We start from the raw sequence: 26,697 nt of genomic DNA on the forward strand, positions 1-26,697 counted from the left end.
GTTCAGGTCAGGGATGCTGCTAAACATCCTACAATACACAGGACAACCCTCATAACAAACAATTACCCGGTCCAAGTGTCCAAAGTGCCAAGGTTGAGAAACTCTGTAGTAAAGGAAGGAGAAAACAGAATAACAAATGGCCCAAACAAACAAACAAAACAAAACACTAAGTATTTCAAATTTGAACCTAAGCTAGGTTCAAATCTATAAAATGCTATTTACATCATACGAGCCTCTCATCAGTATCTACAAATGAAGGCAGGGTCATTTTTTAACATGCGTGCCCCTAACAGTATGGAGGTCTTGGCCGCACACCCGTGGGCAATCAGAAACAAGTTTCCCCTCCACACCACATTCCAGAACTCAACCTGGGGCTGAGCTTGCCGACTGTTCTCTCTCATCGGCCCCTCCCTCCTTCCGTAAAGAGAGATGCTTTGATGCGTCTATTCAATCAGTTTACACATCTTGGTTTTTTATTCCGCCTCATTTCACAAAGGGTTTCAGGCAGTGAAGCAAAATATAAATAAACAATCATACATCAAAACCAGGGACAACAGGTGTGCGGGGTTGTTTTCTTTAGGGTTGTTGTCTGGAGTCTCTTGTCTGAGGAGCTCCTCCTGAAATATGACACGCACACACACATACAAATACAAACACACATTCGCTGCTCCATAGCAATCCTGTGCTTCTGTGAATTGATTTCCGCCTATGTCCAACAGTAAACCCACGATCCATGACTAACCAATCAGACTTCCTCAGTTAACATGATTGGTCCATGGATGGGCATGTGACCTACCAGAAACCAACCATAGACCACTCCCAAGTTTTTCCACAAAGTTGTAGAGAAATAAGCTCTTTCCTTCTCTGTAGGTCTGGAGGCTAAGGACAATGTCAGATTAGGGCTGCTGAAGCCAACTTGCCTTCCCAGGGAAAGAGCTTGTCTGAAAATTAAGTGGAAAGAGGCACACAAAATCTAGAGATGAAGAGTCAGGCCCCTGAGAACACTGGCTGAGTCCTAGCTATGCCTGAAATTCCGGACCCACTAAGTCCCTGTTTGCATTCGGTTTCTGTCACTTGGACCTACAAGATTATGACACATTACAGGGCATATGCCAAGATAAGAGCAAAATGGAAACGGAGTAGGACACGAGGGTGAACACAGGTTTGAATTTGGCTGTGTGCTTCCTGGTAGTCAAAGTGAAAAGGGAAAGCTGGTTACATCATTTCATGAGTGCAGTAAGAACACTCGGGCTCCTTGGGAGAAGCAAAGCCGCTCCCTAGCACTGACTTCTCAAAGCATCATAAGAAAGGAAACACTGAGATATGAAGGATGGTGCTTTATCTGATTGACACCTTCACGAATACAAATAGTAAACTGCTCTTTACAGACTCTGACGCAGATGCTGGGGGACTCATTCTTCCCCAGTTGCTCAACTTGTTTCTGTGGGACTTAGAGAGAGGCAGTGTGCTCCAAGGATGAACTTTCCTGAAGGTTTCCTCCATGTGTGAACATTCCTAGAACTGATTCCAGGACATTTTAATCACGACTGATTCTCAGCCCATTTCTGCCTTTCCCTTCTCAGAAATAAGGTCATTTCAGGACTTCCTTGGTGGTCCAGTGGTTAAGAATCCACCTGCCAATGCAAAGGATGTGGGCTTGATCCCAGGAAGGGGAACTAAGATTCCACATGTCACTGGAGCAACTAAGGCCTCGGGCTGCAACTGCTGAACCCAAGTGCCACAACTAGAGAGCCCACGTGCATCAAGGGAAGATCTGCTTGTCACAACAAAGATTCCATGTGCTGCAGCTAAGACTCGATGCAGCCAAGAAATAAATATTTTTTTAAAAAAGAAATAAAAATCATTTGTTTCAAATTCAGAAGGCTCCCCCCTCCCCTTCAGAGGAGGAATGTTCAAAAGAACTGGAGCCTCCTGCCCTCCAGCGCTAATGAAGATGCACTGAGGGACCCACAGAGGTCAGAGGTCTCAAGAGCTTCCCTCTTCTTCATATCCTGTCTCCATGATTAACTTAGGCCATTGGGATCTCATGTTACCATCAGACTATCACAGCGCTAAGGATTTCAAATGACTCCAGCCCAAGTAACAGGTTACCCCAGGTTCCCTTTCTTACAAGCAAAAAATTGCCAAACTTGTCTTGGCAAGGTGATGCTTTGATGAAGTATATTCTAACCATGTGTCTCATTCAAGTACCATGAACACAGGCAGGTTTGTCGTCTACAGCTGTGACACTAAAGAAGACAAGATTTGATGGTATTATTTGTCCCTCCTGTCTGTTTGTTGGTTTGCTTTCACTATCCTCAGATCTATGCCAAGGGTTTTATATGCATTATTGAATTTCATCTTCACAGTGATCCAAGGAACCAGATAGTAACACCATATCCCATGAGAGGAGAAAGAGGTTATAAACTTTGTCCAAGATCACACTATTAGCATTAATAAAAGGCAGAACCCATGAATCTGAACCCAGGTCTAAAGGACCCTTGACCCATGCTCTAGACTCTGCCTCAGACCTTGGACGGTGAACAACATGTAACCACAAATGGGCAGAAGAATCCCTTCCTCCTGAGGTTTATCCAGCCAAAAATGCCTTCCTTCCCACCAAGGCTACCACTAAAATATGATATCCTGGAGGTGCTGAGTCACTCAGTCGTGTTTGACTCTTTATGATCCCATACACTGTAGGCCATCAGGTTCCTCTGTCCATGAGATTTCCCAGGCAATACTGGAATGGGCTGCTATGGGAGGAGTCAACCTTCGAATGCCTACTGCCTCCACCAGAGTATGGATAAGTTAGCTGAACAATTAGGGCTCTTAGACAGTATTTCTCAAAATATCACACAGAACCATCCATGTCAGGATCACCTGGGAAAAGGTAAGGCTGTTAAACAGGCATATATCCACTGTCGTGGAAGGAATGCTTGTGTCCCCCACAAATGCATACGTTAAAGCTCTAACCCCCAAGGTGACTGTATTTGGAGATGATAAAGAAGATGATGAGATGGTTGGATGGCATCATTGACTCAATGGACATGAGTGTGAGCAAACTCTGGGAGATAATGAAGGACAGGGAGGCCTAGCATGCTGCAGTCCATGGGGTTGCAAAGAGTGGGACATGACTGAGCAACTGAACAACAACAAAAGGAGGTAATGAAGGTTAAATGAGACTGTAAGGCTGGGGCCCTAATCCAATAGGGCTGCTGCTGCTGCTGCTAAGTCGCTTCAGTCGGGTCTGACTCTGTGCGACCCCATAGATGGCAGCCCACCAGGCTCCCCCATCCTTGGGATTCTCCAGGCAAGAACACTGGAGTGGGTTGCCATTTCCTTCTCCAGTGCATGAAAGTGAAAAGTGAAAGTGAAAAGTGAAAGTGAAGTCGCTCAGTCGTGTCCGACCCTCAGTGACCCCATGGACTGCAGCCTTCCAGGCTCCTCTGCCCATGGGATTTTCCAGGCAAGAGTACTGGAGTGGGGTGCCATCGCCTTCTCTGCCAATAGGGCTAGTGCCCTTCTAAGAAGAGATTTGGGGCTTCCCAGGTGGCGCAGTTTGGTAAAGAATACATCTGTCAATGCAGGAGATGCAAGTGACGTGGTTTTGATCCCTGGGTCAGGAAGATCCCCTGGAGAAGGAAATGGCAACCCATTCCAGTATTCTTGCCTAGAGAATTCCATGGACAGAGGAGCCTGGTGGGCTACAGTCCATGAGGTCACAAAGAGTCAGACATGACTGAGCAGGCGTGTGCGTGCGTGCGCGCATGCACACACACACACACACACACACACACACACACACACACACACACACACACAACAGAGATCTCTCCTTCCATCCACCAGGTGAGGATGCAGTCAGAAAGCAGCATCTGTAAGCCAGGGTGAGAGCTCTCACTAGGAACCAAACTGACCAGCACCTTGACCTTGGACTTGCCAGCCTCCAAGACAATGAGAAAATAACTTTCTACTGTTTAAGCAACATACACTATGGTATTTTGTTATGGTAGCCTGAGCAGATGAAGACATCTACTGGTAAGCGAAATAAGCAAGGTGCGAAAGTGTTTACAAATGTTAATAAATATCTTCAGGAGAACAGACAATAAGCTTATTACAGTGATTGCTTCTGAGGAGGAGAACCGTGGGCTGGAGGGTAGGGGACACCTTGTGTTTATACCCTTTTGTACCACTTCATTTTTTTCTCCATATTCATGTTGACTATTCAGATAGATGAATGCATTAAGTTTTTGGAAGTACTGAATGCAAGAAGCAAGAGGACACTGTCCAGAGGCTGGCTAAGCTGTCCTTCTGGGGAAATCTCCAGCTCCACCAACCACCTAAAACTCAATTGCTGAAAGTCTAACAAATATGCAATGCTAGAGTTATAGATACAAAAAATAAATGGATGGTTGCCAAAGGGGAGGGGATGAGGAGAGGAAAGAACGAGGTGAGGGAGATTAAGAGGCGCAGAATTCTAGGTGCAAAATAAATGAGTCACCAGTATGAAATGTACAGTGTAGGTAGAGAATGTGCTTAACAGCTGTGTAATATCTTTGTATGGTGACAGATCATAACTAGACTCAGGGTGATCATTTTGAAATGCATAGAAGTACTGCATCACTCTGTTGTGTAACAGGAACTAACCTGGTGTTGTAGGTCAATTACACTTCAAAAACAAAGTCATAGAAAAAGAGATCATATTTGTGGTTACCAAAGGCAGGGGTGGAGAAGAATTAGGTGAAGGGGCTTCCCCAATGGTTCAACGGGTAAAGAATCTGCCGGCAATGCAGGAGACGCAGGAGGCGTGTGTACGATCCCTGGGTTGGGAAGGGACCCTGCAGAAGGAAATGGCAACCTGCTCTAATATTCTTGCCTGAGAAGTCCCACGGGCAGAGGAGCCCGGGGGGCTACAGTCCATGGAGTTGCAAAGAGTCAGACACGACTTAGGGACTAAGCACACGTGGAGTCAAAAGTTACAAGCATCCAGTTATAAGATAAATAAGTATTGGGGTGTAATGTACACGTGATAAATCTAACACTCTTATATGTTACACATGAAACTTGTTAAGAGAGTAAACCCTAAAAGTTCTCGTCAAAGGAAACTTTTTTTTCTATTTTTTTAATTTTGTGTCCATGCGACATGATGGACGGTCACTAAACTAATAAGCACTTCAGCTTGCACGTAAGTCAAGTCATTATGCTGTACACAATCTTATACAGTGCTGTATGTCAATTACATCTCAATAATACTGAAGAAGAAAAAAAAAGTACTATAAGTAAATGGCAAGAGACACTCCCCAGAGGTTTGGGTGAGCTGTCCTAGTGGAACGTCCTCAGCTCCACCACTGACCTAAAAGTCAATCCCTAAATCTCCAAAAAACATGAAATGCAAGGGCACTGGTGGACTTGCATAACCCAGGGGGCTGAGCTGTGATTCTTGGGAGGACCGGCTAATTGTATGAGGGTGAAAAAGTGAAAGTTGCTCCGTCCCAGCAACTTGTCCAACTCTTTGCAACCCCATGAACTGTAGCCCACCAGGCTCCTCTGTCCATGGAATTCTCCAGGCAAGAATACTGGAGTGGGTAGCTGTTCCCTTCTCCAGGGGATCTTCCCAACCCAGGGATCTAACCCAAGTCTCCTGCATTGCAGGCAGATTCTTGACCATCTGAGCCACCAATACCTAAGTGGTATTTTCTGCTCCAGGTTATAACAGTGATCTCAGAAATGACATCATTGGGGTAAGGTACAAATAAATAAGCCCCACTACCCTCCAGCCAGTCTATACTATGCCAGGGGGGTGGGCAAGTAGGTGAACCCCGTTGTGGGATTATCCATGGCACCAAGTAGGAATTTCATAGAGTTATTCATTGGAGTCCTGTCTTGTGCAGAAATCTAAGGCCAGAGGGAGCAGCTAAAATCATGCTCAGCCAAAATTACCCACAATGGCTGTTTCTCCGGTTGAGCACCAGATGAAGTAAGTGGCTTCTGTTTGGTGGCCAAGTTATATGAAAAATGCATATCTTTAAATGCTAAAATCACACGCAGGAGAAGCTCGTGGGAAGTGAGTCTGTCTGCGGCAAAAGCAGACTCATGTCTCCCGTCTCACTCCGAGCATATGCTCATTGTGTGGAAGGGTGAGCAGAAATACTCACGTTATTTATGTTGCTCTCTCTCTCTCTCTTCCCTCTCACGCCCTCTCTCCCATTTGCTTCTTCCCATCCCTGACCTGAGATCACAGAATAGAATTCACATGTCTTAAAGGCACTTCTGTCTCCCTCTACTCCATAGTAAGGTAAGAAAAGATGGCATTGGATTGACCTGGCTCTTCCTCCAATCATGGAAACTTAGAGAATTATTATCATCAGATCCCAACTGTTCAAGCATCCAGTTTCCTAGCAACCCTCAAAATGCTTTGGTGAAGGGTTAGAACGAGGACTTCATGGGTAAGCGGATAAGGTAGTGGCAGCTGTGTTGGAGATGGCTTGGGAGCTTCCCCGAATTGTCTTAAAAGGCCATTCTCATCCATCATCCCAGCCACCCAAAAAGACACTTAGTCACAAAAGTGATGTAAGGCAGCCCAGCTGCTCAACACTCGCAGAGGCTCGGGTCTAAATTCCTTAACCTGGACTCGGGGGCCTTCCATTCATCAGTTTCAACACTCTGCACTTTCGTGTGCAGCCCCTCCACCCCAGCAAGGCTGCCTCCTCTCCATCCACCTTTGCAGCCCTCTCTGAACGGCTTCTTCTATACGCCCATGTTTCTACCCACATCTCCTTCCTTACCAACCACATCCCCTCCACCTATCCACACCTCATGTTGTTGTCGTTTAGTGGCTAAGTCATGTCCGACTCTTTGCAACCCCATGGACTGTAGCCAGCCAGGCTCCTCTGTCCATGGGATTTCCCAGGCAAGAATACTGGAGTGGGTTGTCATTTCCTCCTCCAGGGAATCTTCCCGACCCAGGGATTGAACCCACCTCTCCTGCTTTGGCAGGCAGGTAATTTACGAAGCCCACCCACACCCCACACCATCCTTCTAATCTCTTGACTGCCCTCCCCTAGGAATGCTTTCCCATAATCACTTAACTCTGACTACTGCTAGAGACATTGTATAGGTTTCATTATTATGCCTAATTAGAGATACAGGGCAAATTCATCCCACAAGAGCTAAGCCACAGAGGAGGAAAACAACACAAGAAAGATGGCCAGGCAGCATCTGGATGTTGGCAGAACTGAGTGGTCTGAAGGGGTTCAGACAGATATCAGGCATATATAAATTCAGAAGAGCGATCAGACAAAAGATGGGATTTGTTTGGACCTTGGTTTCTCTCTCTGAATATTCAGCATCCATCCCTCCATTGTCTGCCCAGAGTCTCAATTTCATTTTGGAGACTTTCGTCTTCCTCCCGTGTGCAGTCTTGGTGAGACTGTCAATCAAGGTACCAGCCCTCCCTAGACAAGGTTGACCATGTGACTCAGTGTGGGCTAGCCAGACACTCCCCAGGACCTTATATTTAAGTGGAGTAGGCACAAAGAAAGAAAAATGGTTATAATGATTGATGTCTGCAGGGGAGCTTTGACGAGACCACAGATTAGCTCAAGCCACAAGCCCTGGTTAGAGCTGCCCTGATTCTTACTATGCCAAGCTTTGTTCTTCAAATGCCCCTTCAGTTCTATGAACCATCCCATATTCTTCAAAAGAGCTCCCTTTTTGCTTAAGTCACATAGCACTGACTTCTGTTACTTATTTTTAATTTCTTTTATTTTTATTTTTTGGCTGAGCTGTGTGCACCAAGCACGCAGGATCTTAGTTCCCTGACCAGGGATTGAACCCATTCCCCTGCACTGGATGTACAGAGTCCTAACCACTGGACCACCAGGGAAGTCCCTGATTTCTGTTACTTATAACCAAACCAGCCTGATACGGACTGTTTACATCGAGCCTTGAAGGATGACACAAACTAGCACGCACAGAGAGGAGGAAAGAGAATTGTTAATAGCTTTGTCCTCCACTGGCTCTTTCAAGCCGCTCTAAGGGGTTGGCTAGTAACTTTGGAATGGGCACACTCCATATCAATGTGGTTCTTGTTGTCTTAGTCACTAAGTTGTGTCCAATTCTTTAGTGACCCTATGGACTGTAGCCTTTCAGGCTCCTCTGTCTGTAGAATTTTCCAGGCAGGAATACTGACATGGGTTGCCATTTTCTTCTCCAGGTGATCTTCCCAACACAGGGATCGAACCTCATCTCCTGCATTGGCAGGTGGATTCTTTACCACTGAGCCCCCTATCAAAGATAGGGAAAACTAATAGGAAAGTGCCCTATCAATGAAGTCTGCCTGAAACCAGAAAGGATTGCCTTGGGAAATAATAAGTCTACCACCAGGGAAGGTGATTAAGTTGGACGGAGTAAACATAAACCCAGCAGCATTCTTCTAAGTTCTCCAGTATTTCATTTCCTCCATACACATCAATAATTGCTACACAAAAAGATATTTAACAGATCTATCAGTTTGAAAAACACTGAAATGAATGCAATTATAAATGGCTTTATTACTTTTATTCTCAGCCTTTAAGGTGCCAATAAGATGCACTGAGAATCTCCAAGAGGTGGAGAGAGCATGTAGCAATTCCCAAATTTATTTGGGCAAGAAACTAAAGGACCAGTGTTCAGTGGAACACCCACTGGGAAGCCCAACTAGAGGGACAGAGCAGTCCTGGGACACACCAGAACCGATGTAAAGCACCTAACACAGTGCCTGGTATAGTAAGTGCTTGAAATCGTAGCTATAATCTGCACAGACACACCTCAGAGATACTACAGGCTCAGTACCGGATGACCGCAATAAAGCAAGTATCGCAATAAACAAGTCACACAAATTTCTTGGTTTTCCAGTGCATATAAAAATCATGTTTACACTAGCCTGTAGTGTATTAAGTGTGCAATAGCATCGTGACTGAAAAAACGTACATACTTTAATTTAAAAATACTTTATTGCTGAGAAACGCTAACCATTATCCAAGCCTTCAGCAAATCGTGATCTTTTTGCTGGTGAAGGATTTGAAATATGACAAGAATTACCAAAATGTGAGACAGAGACACAAAATGAGCAAATGTTATTGGAAAAACGCTGCTGACAGACTTGCTTGATGCGGGGTTGCCAGAAACCTTCAATTTGTAAAAAAAAAAAAAAAAAAAAAAACACACACAAACGCAGTGTCTTTTTATGGCTGAACAATATTTTATTGTATATATGTACCACGTCTTTATCCCTTCACCTGTCACTGGACATTTAGGTTGCTTCCATGTCCTGGCTGTTGTAAACAGTGCCACAATGAATATTGGGGTGCATGTATCCTTTCAAGTAATTGTCACTAATTAGCTGTCCCTTAAATGTGGTGTTAACACAACATTGTAAATCAACTAACTCAAAAAAAAAAGTTTTAATGCAGTATCTATAAAGTACAATAAACCAAAACTTAATAAAACAAGACATGCCTGTAATTAATATCTCACTTTGTTCTCATTTCTGAATATCATTTCCCCACATTTAGGAATATGACCTCTTCCCCTCCCTCACCAGACTCTAGCTCCCTTGGGCTTCCTTTGGTTTCACAGATGAAGTACTTTCCAGCCTCAGAACCATTGCACATTCTGTTTTCTCTGCCTTCACTTTCCCCTGTGCTTCACTTGGAGAGTTCCTTCTCACTCATCCTTGGGTCTCAGTGAATTGTCACCCCCTCAGTGAGTTAGCCCTGTTATCCTTAGTCCCATCATCTTCCTTGTTTCCTCCTACACTTATCACAAGTAATATCTCTTACACTTTTTTAATCTATTAGATTTGCAAACAGTCCTATCCTCCTCAACTGTAGACTCCAGAGGTCAGAGACCTGGCTGGGTTTTGCTCCATTAACACAGTGTCTAACTAGATCTAACAAGAAAAAGATTTATTGAATACATGCATAAGACAGAAGTAATTCCCTCTACAAAGAATGAGCTTCCCAAGTGGTACAGTTGGTAAAGAATCCACCTGCCAATGGAGGAAACACAACAATAATTTTTTAAAAGATCAAAAATATACTATTGAAATATTCAGCTCTAGGTTGACTCTCCTATAAGAAACAAAGAAAGTAGTTCTGTTATGTAATTTTACAATAGAATGACTTGTTACATGTAAATAGCTTAAAGAACCTAGAAGAACAAAGGGTTGTAATATGCCTCAGACTATCCACTCATGTATTCATCCATTCATTAAAGATATGCTAATCACCTACTATGCATCCAAACACCATATGTTAGGCATCATGCATTGAGACCTTCCCAATCCATCAAGTGGGTTTATATTCCCTCAGTTTATATTCCATTTATCTTCCCTCATTAAAAACATCATAAGTGCTTAGACTTATGTCAATAGGAGTATAAATATAAGGCAAACAACACTATGCTCCTAGCTAGCGCTCACAGCAGACACAGTTAATCAACTAGAGCACTCATGCCCACTGGGTTTGACTCTAATCTAAAACTCCCTTTCAGCACTTTTCTTCAGGCAGCCCCTTCCCAACACCCCAAAGGGAATCCGTGTGCCTACTTTGGGTAGAAGAAAGAACCCAGATTTTGAAGTCAGACTACAGTGTATGAGATGGTTGGATGGCATCACTGACTGAATGGACATGAGTTTGAGTAAGCTCCGGGAGTTGGCGATGGACAGGGAAGCCTGGCGTGCTGTAGTCCATGGGGTCACAAAGAGTCAGACACAACTAAGCAACTGAACTGATACTGAAACAGTGTATTTGAATCCATGCATCATATGCATAGCTTCTGATACATGGTATCTGATATCTATATCTGTTTACTCTGTCAGATATAGATAACCTCAGCCACCATACCAGCTCATTAAGAGAATTAAATGAGATAATACATTGGAAACACCTGGCAGACAAGGTCCAATAAATGCTAACTATTGGTGTTATTACACTTGCCCAAGTAAACCTCATAAAGTGTTTCACATACCGTAATGCTTAATCAAATGGGCTGACATGAACAATAACCTGCTGAAACAACCACAACAGGATACAAAGCTGGAAAACCGGGCAAAGGGAACCAACAATGATGTCCTCTGTCTGCACCCTTTCCCACCATGATATATCCCATTTCTTTCCCATACTTTTACTAAAAAGTATCCTTGGGGGGCAGAGGATGCTCAGAGCATTCGTGATGGAAAATTCAGAGACTGCATCTTTTGTTCTTGAGTGCTTTTCTTAGCTTGACCTGATTTTGCTCTGAGGGTGAGGATTATAAGATCGGTGGCATATTGGGGGCATTTTGGAATTCAGAGTCAAAAGGTAGCTAAGTACTTGATCTTAACCATAGATATTATACCCAAGGGCATATGGTTTGCTACTGGAGGGCTGTCCAGTTATGGGATATGAAATGAATCGGTGGATCTGCTGGTTTTTTGTTTTGTTTTTTTTTTTCCTTTGTATCCACCATCTCCTCCCTCTGGATTTTAAGACTTCCTTTTAAATATAATAATTAAATGTGGAACATTGCTGTTTGGGATTTAATAGTCTGCTTGGCAATATTTGAAAATCAACATTATAATCCTAAGCAGGCTGTTATTATGGTTACTTGGCATACACCGGAGTTGAGTTTTTTTAATTGTGCACATCAACACAACATAGTTATTTCAAAAATGTTAAATACGCCCAACTCCCTCCTTAATTTGCTTTCGTGGTGATGAAATTGAGAGCCAAGATGGAGAAGGGATATTGTGGGGGACCTAAGACACAGAGAAGTCCAAAGGAATGACATCGGAGAAAATGCTATTGAAAAAAGTCAATTGTGCTCAAATTGGTGGACTGAACTTGATGTGACACTTCATAATTTCCAGGTGATGCTGGAATATGTATTCACAATTTTTTTATTATATGTAATTTCCAGGTGATGCTGGAATATGTATTCACGATTTTTTTATTACATGTAATTTCCAGGTGATGCTGGAATATATATTCATGATTTTTTTATTATATGTAATTTCTCTGGGTATGCAACTTGGCATTTGCTAAACTTTGATAACTGCGCTAAAAGTTTAGTCCATAAGAAATAAAACCCTGGTGAACTGACAAGAAAAAGTGTGAGTAGCAATTACTTGAGAAATGTGCTCAGTATTGTATTTTCTTATATTCATTTTTATTTATTTATTTGGCTTCACTGGGCCTTAGTTGTGGCACATAGAATCTAGTTCCCTGAGCACGGATTGAACCCTGCCCCCTGCATATGAAGCATGCCACTGGACCACCAGGGAAGTCCCTCAGGGTTGTATTTTGACAGTACTTATTCAACAATTTTGTTATTGAGCACCTAACATAAAGAGAGAGACAAGTTCCCTGGTCTTGTGGAGCTGACCTTTGGATGGGGAAGTTACTAAAGAAACAAATAAGCAAGCTGATGTTTAGGCAGTGATATGAGCTATGACGAAAAGTAAGTGGTGACCTAATAGAGAGTTATGGTTGTGGGAGTCCATATGTAGGGTGAGCTACTTTCTATAGGGAGGCTTCCCTAGGAGCATAACTGTTTAGCAGAAACCTAAACGATGCAGAGAGTGGGGAAGGCAGAGGGAAAAGCAAAAAGAAAGTCCTTACCTAAGGCAAAAGCAATCCTGGTTCATTTAAATAAGAAAAAGGAGAGCTCCCAGTGGTCAAGTGAGTGAAACAGTGTTTGGGCCAGATTATGCGAGACCAAGTAGGCAAGTGAGGAGTTTGTTATCATTATTGCACAGAAATGGGCAATGGAGAGCTCACCTGCAGAGTTTTAAGCAGGAAGTAGCAAATGAAATTCAGGTGAAGACCCCCGAATGTCGCTATGACCCAAATTGCCCAATGTCAAATGCAAGAGCACTAGACCTGGGGTTTGGAGTTTGGGATTCTAATCCTTGTCTTGCCACTTAACCAGTGCTCTTACCTTAGACCGATCACAGCTAGTTAAGTGGCTGGGCTTCATTAGTTTATTCACCAAGTAATTACTCACTGTCTACTGTGTTGGAAAAGATCCTGATGCTGGGAAAGATTGAAGGCAAGAGGAGAAGGGGACAACAGAGGATGAGATGGTTGGATGGCCTCACCGACTCGATGGACATGAATTTGAGCAAACTCCAGGAGGTGGTGATGGACAGGGAAGCCTGACATGCTGCAGTCCATGGGGTCACAAAGAGTCAGACATGACTGAGTGACTGAACTGAACTGAATTGTTTTCAAGTCTAAATGTTGGGAATAGAGATACACAGAGAAGAGGTCATAGACTGGTAGAATAAAATCACGACAGATTTAGCATACTTATGGATACATTTGAGTATCCCAGCTAAAGAGGCAATAGTCCCAAGGTGGTTTTTCTAAAAGTTAGATGAGATAACCTAAGTATTGGAAACTGTGGGTAATTTATGATGGTAGATTTTGCTTATAGAAATCAGCATTCTTTCCCATGCAAGTGACAGAAACCCGACTCAAGCTGATTGAGTTTGAAAGAAATTTGTTCTGTTACGGAAAGGCCCGTGGCTTCAGGTATGGCTGGATCCAGGAACTCAAACAATATCAGAACTAAACTCATTCTCTCCCCCTTTCCATTCTGCCTTTCTCTTCCATGTCTTTATCCCATGGCAGGATGCTCCCTCCCCTTGTGATGGCAAGGTAGCTTCAAGCAGCTCCTGGCGTGCATCCTACCTCCTAGCAACCCTAAGTGATTTTTCTTCCAAGCAGTTCAACAACATGATAGACCTTATTCATATTGAAATAAAATGAAATGGTCTCATTTACATAGAATTAATAATCATTACGACTGGAGATTATTTTGTATCTACAAAGAGGCGATGATTAATGACAGAAGCAAGATTTTCAGTACCACATTATGTGAAGAGGTTCATAATTATATGTAGAATGGTGGTGGTTTATTCGCTAAGTTATGTTCAACTCTTGCGACCCTATGGACTGCAGCCTGCCAGGCTCTTCTGTCCATGGGACTTTCCAGGCAAGAATACTGGAGTGGGTTGCTATTTCCTTCTCCAGGAGATCTTCCCAAGCCAGGAATCGAACCCACTTCTCCTGCACTGCAAGCAGATTCTTTATCAACTGAGCTATGAAGGAAGCCCATAGGTGTAATACTCACGTAAATTAAATAACAATGATTACATGTTTAAAGAACCATACCAGGATCTGAACCTACCCACCTCTATGCTTATTAGCAGAACAAAAATCTTCATAATGAACAATTTTTAAAAATATGCTTATACAGTCATGAACATTTGGTAATATACAGAAGTATTAAGTCACTACACTGTGTATCTGGAACTAACATGGTGTTGTGGGTTAATTATACTTCAGTGAAAAAAAGAAGCAGGATCAGGGTTTAACTTCAATCATTGTTCTAGTCTATGGATTTGGGGGAAACTGCCTTATTTATGTCTTCTTTAAACAGAGACAATATTCTCTCATGTCTTTAGGTGTACATCTTATGTGTAACTGAACCACTTTACTAAACAGTAGAAATCAACACCACATTGTAGGAAAAGTTAAGACTCCAAGCTCCCAATGCAGGGGGCCTGGGTTCAATCCCTGGCCAGGGAACTAGATCCCACATGCTGTAACTAAAGATCATGTGTGCTGGCCACAAAGACCCAGCACAACTATAAATAGGTAAATATTAAAAACACACACACACAACATTGTAAATCAACTACACTTCAATGAAATAATGTTTTTAAAGTGCACATTCTTGTCTTCACTAATACAATTTTTAACATATTAAACATGCAATTTCTCTCTTAAAAGTAAAACATGCTCATACAATACCCCTGTCAGTTATTATCAAAGGATTGTTTGACTGAGGACCTTCCTTGACTTTGAATGTATGCACTAAATAGTTTTAAAAAATGCCTCTGAAGAATGAGGTGCTTTCTCCATTCCTTGTTAGTACTTAATAAAGAAAATAAAAAATTACATGCTGCCCCTTGCACAACTTTCAATTCATGGGCTTTAGGCAGTTCAATATTTTGTTAAAATATCTGAGTATCTTAATATTTTAAACAGCTTTCTTTGGATAACAGTTAAGGCATCAAACTAAGGAGGAACTGCACCAATAACTATGAAGTCTATCCCTGTGCTTCACATCCTTAAGTCCATTTCCAAGAACCGCCAAGTAAACATATATCTGTGATCAGTAATTGTGTCCTAAATATTCACTTTTAAATAGCCATTCATCCACTTTTCATCACTCTGAATTAACAACCATATCAATATCTCAGCTAATCTGCTTTGCACAATTTGTTAAATGATTCTATTTTTATTTATTTATTTATTTTTCTTGGCTGCACTGGGTCTGCATTGCTGTGCAGGTTTTCTCTAGTTGCAGGGGCTGCTCTTCATTGCGGTGCCCAGGCCTCTCCCTGCTATGGCCCCTCCTGTTGCAGAGCACAGTCTCTAGAGTGTGTGGGCTTCAGCAGTTGGAGCACGTGGGCTCCGCAGTTGCAGCTCCAGGGCTCTAGAGCATAGGCTCAATAGATGCGGCTCATGGGCTTTGTTGCTCCACTCTATGTTGGATCTTCCCAGATCAGGGATAGGACCTGTGTCTCCTGCATTGGCAGGTGTGTTCTCCACCACTGAACCACCAGGGAAGCACACTAATGTTTTCTAAACAGTGTTAACTTCACAAGTTTCACGGTTGTGTCACTTTAGAAAGAAAAACAGAACCCATGCATTTCCATGTACTTCAGTCTCATTATTTGTAAAATTCAAAGAATGGGCTGACTTTAAGCTCCATGAAGTCATATACACATGCATACATACATATATATATCCCTATATACATGTGTGTGTATATATATACACCTACATACATATATATGCATGCGCGCACACACACACAAAATGCCAATCTCCATATCCCTAGCACTAAGCCCCAGTGCCTACCATATAGTAGGTACTCAATACATACTCATCCGATGAGCAAACCATTTAAGGAATAATCAGTAATTCCCCAAAATGTAAGTCTGTGTTCTCACTTTCAACTGACTGGTGGCCAAAAAAAAAAAAAAAACCAGAGAGATAATATAAGGATGTTGGAATGAGATTTTTCATAAAATCAAATTCATTCAGTTTAGGAGTTGTATTTTATTTTGAGAGCTATATCTAACCTAAATGTTTGGTGTTACAATGCCCATATCATTTGTGAAATGATGCTGCTTTCATAGTTACTTTTTACATCATTATCTTCCTTAGCAAAATTGAAAGCACACATATTGGTCCCTCCATTCTTGTTTTGTGTTTTTTTTTTTTTTGTCACCTTTGAAACCAAAAATGTGGTAAACCAAAGGCAAAATGACTCCCAAAGTTCTTTCTAGCTCTGAAATTCTGTAAGATAGACTTCTTGCTGGGTGGCTTGAATAAATACATCCGGGGTGTGATTCAGCACCATGGACAAATCTCCCTGGACTAAGGGCTGGCTTTCAAAGTGTAAAAATCCAGGCTCTGCTTTGCGCTCGGCCGTCTTCGTGTGAGCACACAACTCCAGGCCTAATACCTAAATTAATGAGTCTAAGTCTCCATTCAATGAAATATTCAGATTATGATTACGTTTAGTTTCATTAACTGCATTCTCAGACTAATGTGACCGGATTTCCTTTTCAACTTGTAATTAACTTTACTGAGAATTCTTAATTGGGATTTTTTTCCTAAAGCCTTATTACAAATTCTTTTAATATATGCATTATGGTATTAAACTATGTTGTTTAATTTTATATTGGCTGTTATTTTTAAAAGAAGAAAATATTCAGGGACTTCCATAGTAGTTCAGTGATTAAGACTCTGTGCTCTCATTGCAGGGACCACAGGTTCGATTCCCGGTCAGGCAAAAAAGATCCCACAATGCTCAGAAAAGAAAAAAAGAAGAAGAAAAAAATATTCAGTGCTAATCTCCAAGAACAGCAAGCTGACAGAGACTGTTCTGCAAAGAATCTGTACTCAAACCTGAAAGCCGATCCTGAAGTTCTGGGCTTCCCGCATCAGACATGGCACTTTAACTTTCCTACCAAAGGCAGTGTGACCCTAAAGGACCAAATCCTCTTCCCCCCTTATATACTTTGTATAAAACCAATCAGACGTGCAAGAGAGATCTGTATTCTAGGACTGGTAATCCTCTTCTCAATCAAAAGCAGCAAAGTCAGTACATAAAAATCTTCTGCTTTCTTTCACTCTGGTTCTTGGAAAGTTGTTGGGGACTATTTCTCTCACAGAACAAAATATCTATTTCTCAGGAAAATCTGTCATTTCCCTTCCCTCCCCATCAGCCCCAGGTGTTTTGAGGAGGCCAGCATGATGCTCCCACGACATTCCATACTTACTCCCATCACACTGCTTTGCAAGTACCTATTTCCCCTTCTGCCTCCCTGACTGCATCACAGGCTCCAGGAGGATATTTCTTATTTTTCTCTCATTCACCCTCATACCTCCAGTTTTCACAGAACATTGTGTGACACATAGCAGAATTTTAGTAAATTTTAGTTCAGTGTTGATGAAGACATGGAAATATTAATGACAAGAAAGCAAAGATTGGTGAATATCTGAATCTTCCAGAAATGATGGCTCTATCCAGTTGGTCCATTTTCAAAGAAGCGTGTCGTCTAATACAGTGATTCTTAATGAGGATCAATAAATAAAAGGGAGTAGGAGAAAAGACATAATCTGGTATGTCATCCACTGCATGTCCTTGAAAGAAATGAGAAAAGTCATGAATAGAGTTCATGCCTGAATCCATGTCTAGGGTCTGAAGTGTTAAGTGTTAATTGCTCAGTCATTTCTGACTCTTTGCGACCCCATGGACTATAGCCTGCCAGGCTCCTCTGTCCGTGGGATTCTCCAGGCAAGAATACTAAAGTAAGTAGCCATTCCCATTTCCAGGGGATCTTCCCAGCCCAGGGATGGAACCCGGGTCTTCTGCATTGCAAGCAGTTTCTTGACCATCTGAGCCACCAGGGAAGCCCTAGGATCTGAACTCCTTATCAAATATGTAGGGGCCTTGGGCAGATTACTTAAACTCTCAATGCCCTAGTTTCCTCATCTGTAGTATGGGGGTGCAGTACCTATTTCAATTATTTCATGGATTGTTGTGAGAAGGAAAATGCATACATGTAGTAGGTGCAGAACAAACGTTATTATTTCATGTATTCCTCTCTTTTTTAATCCACCCTGTCAATCACATAACAAGCATGTTGCATCTTTTAGTCCCTATACCTAAATAGAAATGCTCTCCCAAAGGAGCTGGATAGGCTTTCCCTAGAATGGAAAGAGCAGAACTTGGCATCTTTTAAACTAAACCAGACACTGTGATAAGCACTTGGGCTTTCTTTACAAATAGTCCTACAGCTGGTTGGAAGCACTTTGGAAAGGCAATGTAGATCCAATTAGTCAAAGCCATGTGGCCAGCATTAGTAGCAATTTTGAAAAGAGCCCAGGATATGACTTACAGAAAGTGCTACTTTTTTTTTCTTTTAAGGGATCTGTTTCTGTTGCTTGTGCATACACACACACACACACACACACACAATCTCATTTTTCTAGGTGGAAATACAAGGCATGTTTGGGGCCAGACAGATTTCTATGGGTCTGGTCTGCTAGTGTAAGCAAATATTAAAATCAACACTCAGAACAAAAGCTCATGTGTTTTAATGGGACTCGAAGGAAAACATAAGACAGGAACAAATGGCTAAGAACGGGACACCTGCTGCACCCCGGTTATTTCTTCGGGAAAGAGTTGACAGTTTCTTCAGTTCTCATTTACATCCGAAACAGTAGTAGAACACACACACACACACACACAAATGGGGTTATGAACAGGCAGGATGAAAATATGTTCACTGTGAAGACAACTGCATGATAAATGCTGCTGATGAGCATCACTGGCCCCTAGGCTATGGACCACCTTAGCATCAATGCTCAGCCATTCCACAAATAATAACAGTAACAATCAATACATATGTTACCGGGCATTAAACTAAATCTTTCATATGTGTTCTTTTATCTCCAAAACAAACTTGTAAGGTAGATGTTATTTCACTCTTTTCAGTGAATGGAAAACTGAAGTTTACAGAATTAAATTAATATTTCCAGGATTCCACAGCTCACAGATGACAGAGCATACATATACCCAAATCCAACGATGTCCACCCCTCAAGCCTATATCTCCCACACCCTCACTGCACTATCTCAAAGACAAACAGTCTACTGTTAAATGAGCAACATCACATGTTAGGATTCCATCTATAATGCTGAATACTTCAGGAGAAAACCAGGGCTCTAATCTAAAACCATATCAAGTGAACTCAGGCCACAGCACTAAACCTAAAAATGTTTTTAGGGACTTCCCTGATGGTCCAGAGGTTAAGAATTGGCCTTGCAATGCAGCAGACCCAGGTTCGATCCCTGGTCGGGGAACTAAGATCCAACATACCACGGGGCAACTAAGCCTGAGCCACAGCTAGAGAGCCCTTGTGCTGCAACACAAGATCCCACATGATGCAATGAACATCCTATGGGCCACAACTAAGACCCAATGCAACCAAATAAGGGTTTTCTTTTAAAGTGTTTCTAGTGGACCCAGTGTGGCCCAACCCCCTAACTCTTAGCAATGCTATAATCTACTGACCTGTGTGCAACACTATTTGCAGTCATAGATCTTCAGATGGAAAGACTACCTGTCCAGTCATTTCAGGAACATGAGTGCTGGTAGCTGTCACTTCTTAGAAGAGAGTTAGAGCCTCATATGAGTCAAAATTAGCCAAGCTTCCTCAAAACTCAAAAATCTCAAGGGTCCTGCTAATGGGTTCCCCTGGACTTCTTACGGAGCTCCGGCAAGGGAGCCATTCACAGCTGCATGTAATCATTCATTCGACAAATGTCTGTTGAACTCTGTAATTTCCAGGCAGTGGAGGTGCAGAAAAGAATAAAACACATGTAATCCTTGCCCCTACCCCTAGGAAGCTTAAAACAGCAATCTCCACTGTGCATCTCAAACATAGCCTGCTTGGAGACTAGTCCCGCCTAAGTCCTGAGACTGAGACATTCTCCATCCCACCCAACTGATTGCTCAGGAGTCTGACAACTGATTCAAGGGAGCCAGGTTGACGGTTGGTCAGAAACCAACCACATTTTCTCTCTCTGGATAAAGTGAACTAAAAGACACTGTGATTGAGCATACTAACCCACTCTACTTCCTTAAGTCCCTCAGGTGTCCTGATTCTCATCCTTCCTAAGCCTGGATATTCACCAGAAGATCACCCACATGCCTCCATTAAAGCTCAGGCTATGATATTGTATTGGTTTTGCCATACATCAATCAATACAATATTGTAAAGTAATTCACCTCCAATTAAAATAAATAAATTTATATTTAAAGTTCAGGCTACAGACTCAGACAGACCAGGGTTTGAATCCCAGCTCCTCTGTGAATTAACTCTGCTATGGTGGACAAGCTGTGTAACTTTCAATTTTATTAGTTTCAAATATACACAAATATAGACTAGAATAATGAATCCCCATGTAGTTGGTTACCTGGCTGTAATAATAGTATTTTTCCCATTTTGTTTCATCTACTATACCCCACCATTTTATATATTCCTGGCAATGTTAAAAGTAAATCTCAGTTATCATGCCAGTTCTTTAGTTTCCATGAATCTCGGTTTTCTCCTTCATAAAACAGGGATAACGATACCTCTTCCACAGGCTTTTTCATTTATTAGACAAAAATTTATGGAGCTTCTGTCATGAGCCAGCCCAGTCCTGCCGTGGGGAGTACAGCTGTGACAATATGAAGCTTTTTTCTTGTGGAGTTTACAATATAGTGAAAGAGGAATAAATTTAAATCATGAGCATGACAACTTCAGAGAATACAAAAGTTATAGAGAGAATAGTGGGGAAATGGGGAACCGTAGGTGACTTGGGAGCCAGAGGTAAACAAGGATGTCCTCTCTAGTGGGGTGGCAATAGGGGCAACAGATGAGGTGCAAGAGGCCTGGGATCCTGTGCTATAGACAAAAAGCACAGCAGGTGCAAAGGCCCTGAGGCAGAAATGAGCTAGGCTGTTTAAGCATTGTTTTGCATATTAAAGGAGTTAATATATTCAAAACATTTAGCACCTGTGCCTGGCCCAAATGAAAGTAAAGGTGTCAGTCACCCAGTCATGTCTGACTCTTTGCAAGCCCATGGACTATAACCCACTGCCTGGCTCCTCTGTCCATGGGATTTCCTAGGCAAGAATATTGGAGTGAGTTGCCATTTCCTCCTCCAGGGGATCGTCCCAGCCCAGGGATCAAGCGCCTGTCCCATGTTTCCCGCACTGGCCAGCAGGTTACCACCAGCACCACTTGGAAAGCCCTTCTTTCCCTTTATACTTTATTACAAAATATTGAGGACAGTTCCCTGTGCTATACAGTAGGCCCGTGTTGCTAATTCCTCCCAATTTTTAGAAAGTATGTGGGAATATTCCTTCTAGTATTTCAAAAAAAATCGAGTATGGGACATCCTGGGTGCCTTTGTAAATATGGACAAATGAATGAAAATCCATTTAACCCTAAACATGAGCTGTACAACATCTTCAGAAACTAAGTCCCGGATCTGCTTTTCATCTGATTCCTCATAAACCCGCTTAGAAATGGTCCTGGGGACGGATAGGGTGGGAGTAGAAGCTGGAATAAGAATCTGGTCTTTCTGATGAGTTCTATGCCCTGAAACAGCAAGTCAGCATTTCACCAGAGTTTGGGGTGAGATCTCACTTGCTCAGATTATGCCCGTGAAATAAATACTACAACATTGACTCCATTCAAAAGTGGAGCTGTATGTTTGTACGGAGTGTGAGGGTCCTTTGTCCCATGAATAGATATGAGAGCACAGTCAGGACATCAGCTGGTTCCATTCCAACACTGAGCAGGTGCATAACTTAACGCGAGGCTTTCACAGACACTGGGCAACACTTTATACAGTGGCAATAAAGGCTGTGTAATTGCCACTGACTTATTTCATGTTGTTTCCAGCCTTTGCCACATCGTTAAACAATATTGCACAACCAAAATTCTACTATCAAGTCAGCTGCAATAACTGTAACATAGTGTTCTGGATTGAATCCTGGAGCAGAAAAGGGACATCGGAGAAGAAACTAGTGAGAGTCAAACAATACCTACCATTTGGCTAAAAATAATGTACAAATATTGACTTTCTAGTTTTGACATATAACTACGGTGTACCATAGTAATGTAAGATGTTAACATCAGGAGCAAGTGGGTGAGAACTCTGTGTCCTATTACCTTTGCTACTTTCCTATAAATATAAAATTTTCCCAAATTAAAACTTTATTGCAAAAGAAGCGTGCTTTTAGCACAAACAAGTCAAGAAATGTTGATCCCGGATGTATTTGGTCCCCACAGTCCCTCACTCAAATCTCACAATCTTGACACTAAAAGAAGCCTACATTTACCCTGGACTCTCAGAAGGTGGGGTTGGGGGGGCTGTCACTGGCAAACAGGGCGGCTGGGGTGGGGAGACGGCGCACGTTCACAGCACTTGAGAACAAAATGCGCCTTCAAAAGCAAACTGTAATTACGCAGAAGCCGAGGAGCTTTTGCAGAAAATCACTCTCTCATCTGAATCTACATCCTGTTAATCAAAGAGGTCCAAGCCCTTTTGATTATCAGACTAAATATTTTTAGGCAATAACACTGAATGCCTGAAAAGACCCTGAACAGCATCTGCTGGAAGATAAAAAAAGGCGAGTCCTGCCTATATCACAGGAAAAATAAACCATAGGAAACTGATAAAGGTTGGCAAAAGAAATTTCCCAATATTGAAGCCTTTTCCTCCCTATTTGCCTTCACTCTAGTCCTTCCTGACTCCCCTCCTTCCAAATATCCAGGTTTCTAGACTGACTGCTGGTTCTCTTAGTGTTTGAAGCATAAGGAAAAGTGCAGAAAGTGATCTAGTGTTAGTCTCAAGAGGAGAAGATGATTATTCTCTTAAAGCAATGTCAAGTGGGGCACCAAACAGAGATAAAAATAACACTTAAGTTGGAACTTCAATCAAATCTCACAACTTGAATATTTAGTGAAGAACACCCTAAAAAGGGCACAATTGTGCCCCTTCTTGTTGGATCACAAATAGATGCATCTTTCCACTTTTTGTAACGGTAAATCTTTGTAGCTCCCATAATGTCCAGAGAAGGGCTTTATATTCATTGTGTGCCCGGACTCTTTGTGACCCCATGGACTGTAGCCCACCAGGCTCCTCTGTGCATGGAATTTTCCAGGCAAGAATACTAGAGTAGGTTGCCATTTCCTATGCCATTGTATTCAGTAGTGGCATTCTAATTCTGGCACCAAGAGCTGGTCTTACTTTCTGATTTTCAGACAAGATTCCTTCTCTCTTAGTTCTCTGTTAGTCAGTGGGCTCTGGAGACTGTGTGGCTTCTTGAACCTTTAATAACTGATAATGTCAGCCACCTAGCTCTTATCTTCTCAATGAACTCCAAAAATCATTGTTTCTTTTGAACACGTGATTTTTCCCACGTGTCCATAGTATGTAAAGAGCTCCTGTAAATCAATAAAAGACAAACACTTCATTACAAGTAAATATTATCACTACCAACTACTGAATTACTTTGTTATTTAAATTAAACTCATTAATGTAAACCTGTAGAAAAGCTATATGCTCTTATTTTCCAGATATTCCAAAAAAAATACTAGGAAATAAGGATGGAACCAACTAGTAGAACTACATAAAATTAATATCTGTGGTAATTCCTAGGAGAATGCAATGTTTGTGACATTGTACCTAGAATTCTCCCCTGCAGTTTGTCAGGAAAGCTCTAGTGCAATTCCACCCAGGAAAATATTACAAGACACATTTTTTCCCTTGGTGTAAAAGATCACTGATTACTGAAACACAAATATAGACTAAAAGCAAGACTCATAAATAAACCAAGTTAGTCAGTCACAGGAGACTTCTGAAATACTCAGTACCTAGAAACCCATCTCTGAACCACAATTTATTTTCAGTACAACTTTAAACAAAGATCCCTTACTAAAGCAAGATTCATTGAGGTTGCCTGCCCTTTTGCCTGACAGAGTGGTGTAATTTGAGCGACTTCAATGAGTTTGTTATTCCACTCAAGAGCTGATTCAAAATCATCCTAGAAATTGAAACTTCAAGTGAGAAACTTTCAACAGCCACCTTTTTATAGCCAGGGACTCAACACCATTTCAGCTTTCTCTACTTCACGGTCATATTCACTCGCTTATGATATTTAGGACACATATACACCTAGGTTCAACTTATTTTCCACTGCATTCTGAAAGAGGATGTGTTCATTCCCATCAAAGCCAGAATTGGATGCAACAATTGCTATATCGGAGTTGGCGTGATTCACCATGCCTTTCAGGGCTGTGAGATTTGGTCATAAAACTTCCAGTGACTGTGTATTTTGCTCTAACATGTGGCTATTTCTCACATCATTTTTCTGATCCAGTTCATAAATAAATAATGTCAAGTTATTTAATAGAATGGAACTTAAGACTTTCTACTTAGTAACCATTTCAAACCACATACACATCAACTTTGTGAACATACTGCAACATTTCCAAGGCCATGAGCAATTATCACCATGCAGAATCAGATAATTTGCATTACCAATGTCAAATTCCACAGACTTACTCCTCTACCCATTGAGCATGAAAATTTGCAACCAAACAGTGCAAAACTATGATTCAGCAAATAAAACACCAATGCTGTTTCTGGTGGAACTCTAGCAAAGGTGACCCAGACTAGAAAAACGTGCAAAAATGCCAGAACTGTTTCTGTTTTTAAAAAACCTCCAGCTACAACTAAATGCATCCTTTAAATTTTCTGGCTTTTATTATTTTAAACCAAGCCCTACACATTACTTTAATGTGGGGCCTACTTGAAAACATAATTGCTAGGAATAACCATGAGAGTACACTACTGTCAAAAACAAAACAATCTGATTTTTCCCCACTCTCTATAGTCAGTACATCAGCTCCATAATATATATTGTATATACTGACCTTTGAAAGGAAAGAAAATCTTTGGGACCATGCTAAGATTCCCAGGTATGCTCTGTCAGCTAAAGAATACCTACTGAAACACAATAGCAAATGCAACTTTTTTCCCCTGGGAGAACAACAGAACAATTTGCTTCTGTTGAATCATAGGTACACACCCAAACTAACATAACCACAATTCAAAAGCCCCCACATACATGCACAGGTACACACACACACACACACAGAGTTTGTGGATTATGTTTATGAAACTCTGGTTTCATGAAAAGTAAATCTAATTCTTCTGAACCAGTATCTGTTAGCTGAAAGCCATATGAAACCAAAAAGTGACAACTGGTCTACCTCATGAGGCAGACAGATAAGCAAATGAAACATTGGTTAACAGATTACCCAATCAAGATGAACCAACAAAATAGGTTATTGGCTAACAGATTTACTATCTAGGATGAACCAACCAAGTAATCCTTTGGTTAGCTAAGTACCTAATCATGATGACCAGCCAAAAGAGCTATTAGTTAACATATGACCAAGATGAACCTCCAAAGTGGCCTGTTAACAGAAGAACCAACCATGAGAAATCCACCACGTGGATGACTCTTTAATGGAGAAACAAAGTGAAATCTGAGGATGCCACCCACAGTTAGATCTAGAAGAAATAAAATAAAACTTCTTATTCAACAAAGAGAAGCTCCTCATGAACCCAAACACACACTATGAAATCTGGAGGTGTGACCACTGCTTGGGTCACCCCACGGGACTGGAACTGGATGGAGAGATATACTTACGAAGATTATTTATGGGGGTTCTGGTATCCATGTTCTCATAATGCTGGACGTGGACCACAATGTTGAGATCTCTCTCCATGTGGTCAGTGTTGCAGTGGCCCTGTGGCCTCATGACGTCTGCAAGGGCCCTGAGAGGAGAGAAAGTTTAAATTGATTCATTCAAAACAATGACTAGCACCCACTTATTCTTATAAGTTGAAAGTGGCTCAGTCATGTCCGACTCCTTGTGACCCTATGAACTGTAGCCCACCAGGCTCCTCTATCCATGGGATTCTCCAGGCAAGAATACTGGAGTGTGTTGTCATTTCCTACTCCAGGGGATCTTCCCAACCCAGGGATCAAACCCAGGTCTCCCACATTGCAGGCAGAGGATTCTTTACCATCTGAGCTACCAGGGCTTTGGGCTTATGAACAAAAGACAAGACCCCTTTCTCCATGGAGCTGCCATTTACTTAGGGTGGAGGGGAAAAAGACATAAGTAAAGAAGATCACTGCAATTAGAGATTACATAAGGATCTCCTGCAGAAGAATTCATACACCTCTCATGTTACTGATGTAATAGCAGTGTTACCCACTTTATAGAGATATTGAGAGGATTAAATGATGGATATATGTAATATGTCTGCACCCAACAAGCTTAGTCACCTTTTATAACTAATCCTAATAATTTAAATAAAAAAAAAAGTTTATTCCCAGGTGGCGCTAGTCGTAAAGAATATGTTTGCCAATGCAGAAGATGTAAGAGACATGGGTTTGATCCCTGGGTCAAGAAGATCCCCTGGAGAAGAAAACTGGCAACCCGCT

At 41.8% G+C, this 26,697-nt stretch overlaps 1 protein-coding gene across 2 annotated transcripts in view; it reads right to left on the reverse strand.

The window, feature by feature from the left end:
* SHISA9 (shisa family member 9) overlaps window positions 1-26,697 on the reverse strand; it is a 349,401-nt gene that overhangs the window by 309,680 nt on the left and 13,024 nt on the right. For both annotated transcript variants that reach the window (XM_068969222.1, XM_068969221.1), the window contains exon 2: window positions 25,894-26,021. In XM_068969222.1, the coding sequence (XP_068825323.1) occupies window positions 25,894-26,021 (128 nt within the window). The remainder of the gene's footprint in view (window positions 1-25,893; window positions 26,022-26,697) is intronic.

Source organism: Capricornis sumatraensis, chromosome 3, assembly GCF_032405125.1.
Source record: "Capricornis sumatraensis isolate serow.1 chromosome 3, serow.2, whole genome shotgun sequence".
Classification (NCBI taxonomy): Eukaryota; Metazoa; Chordata; class Mammalia; order Artiodactyla; family Bovidae; genus Capricornis; species Capricornis sumatraensis.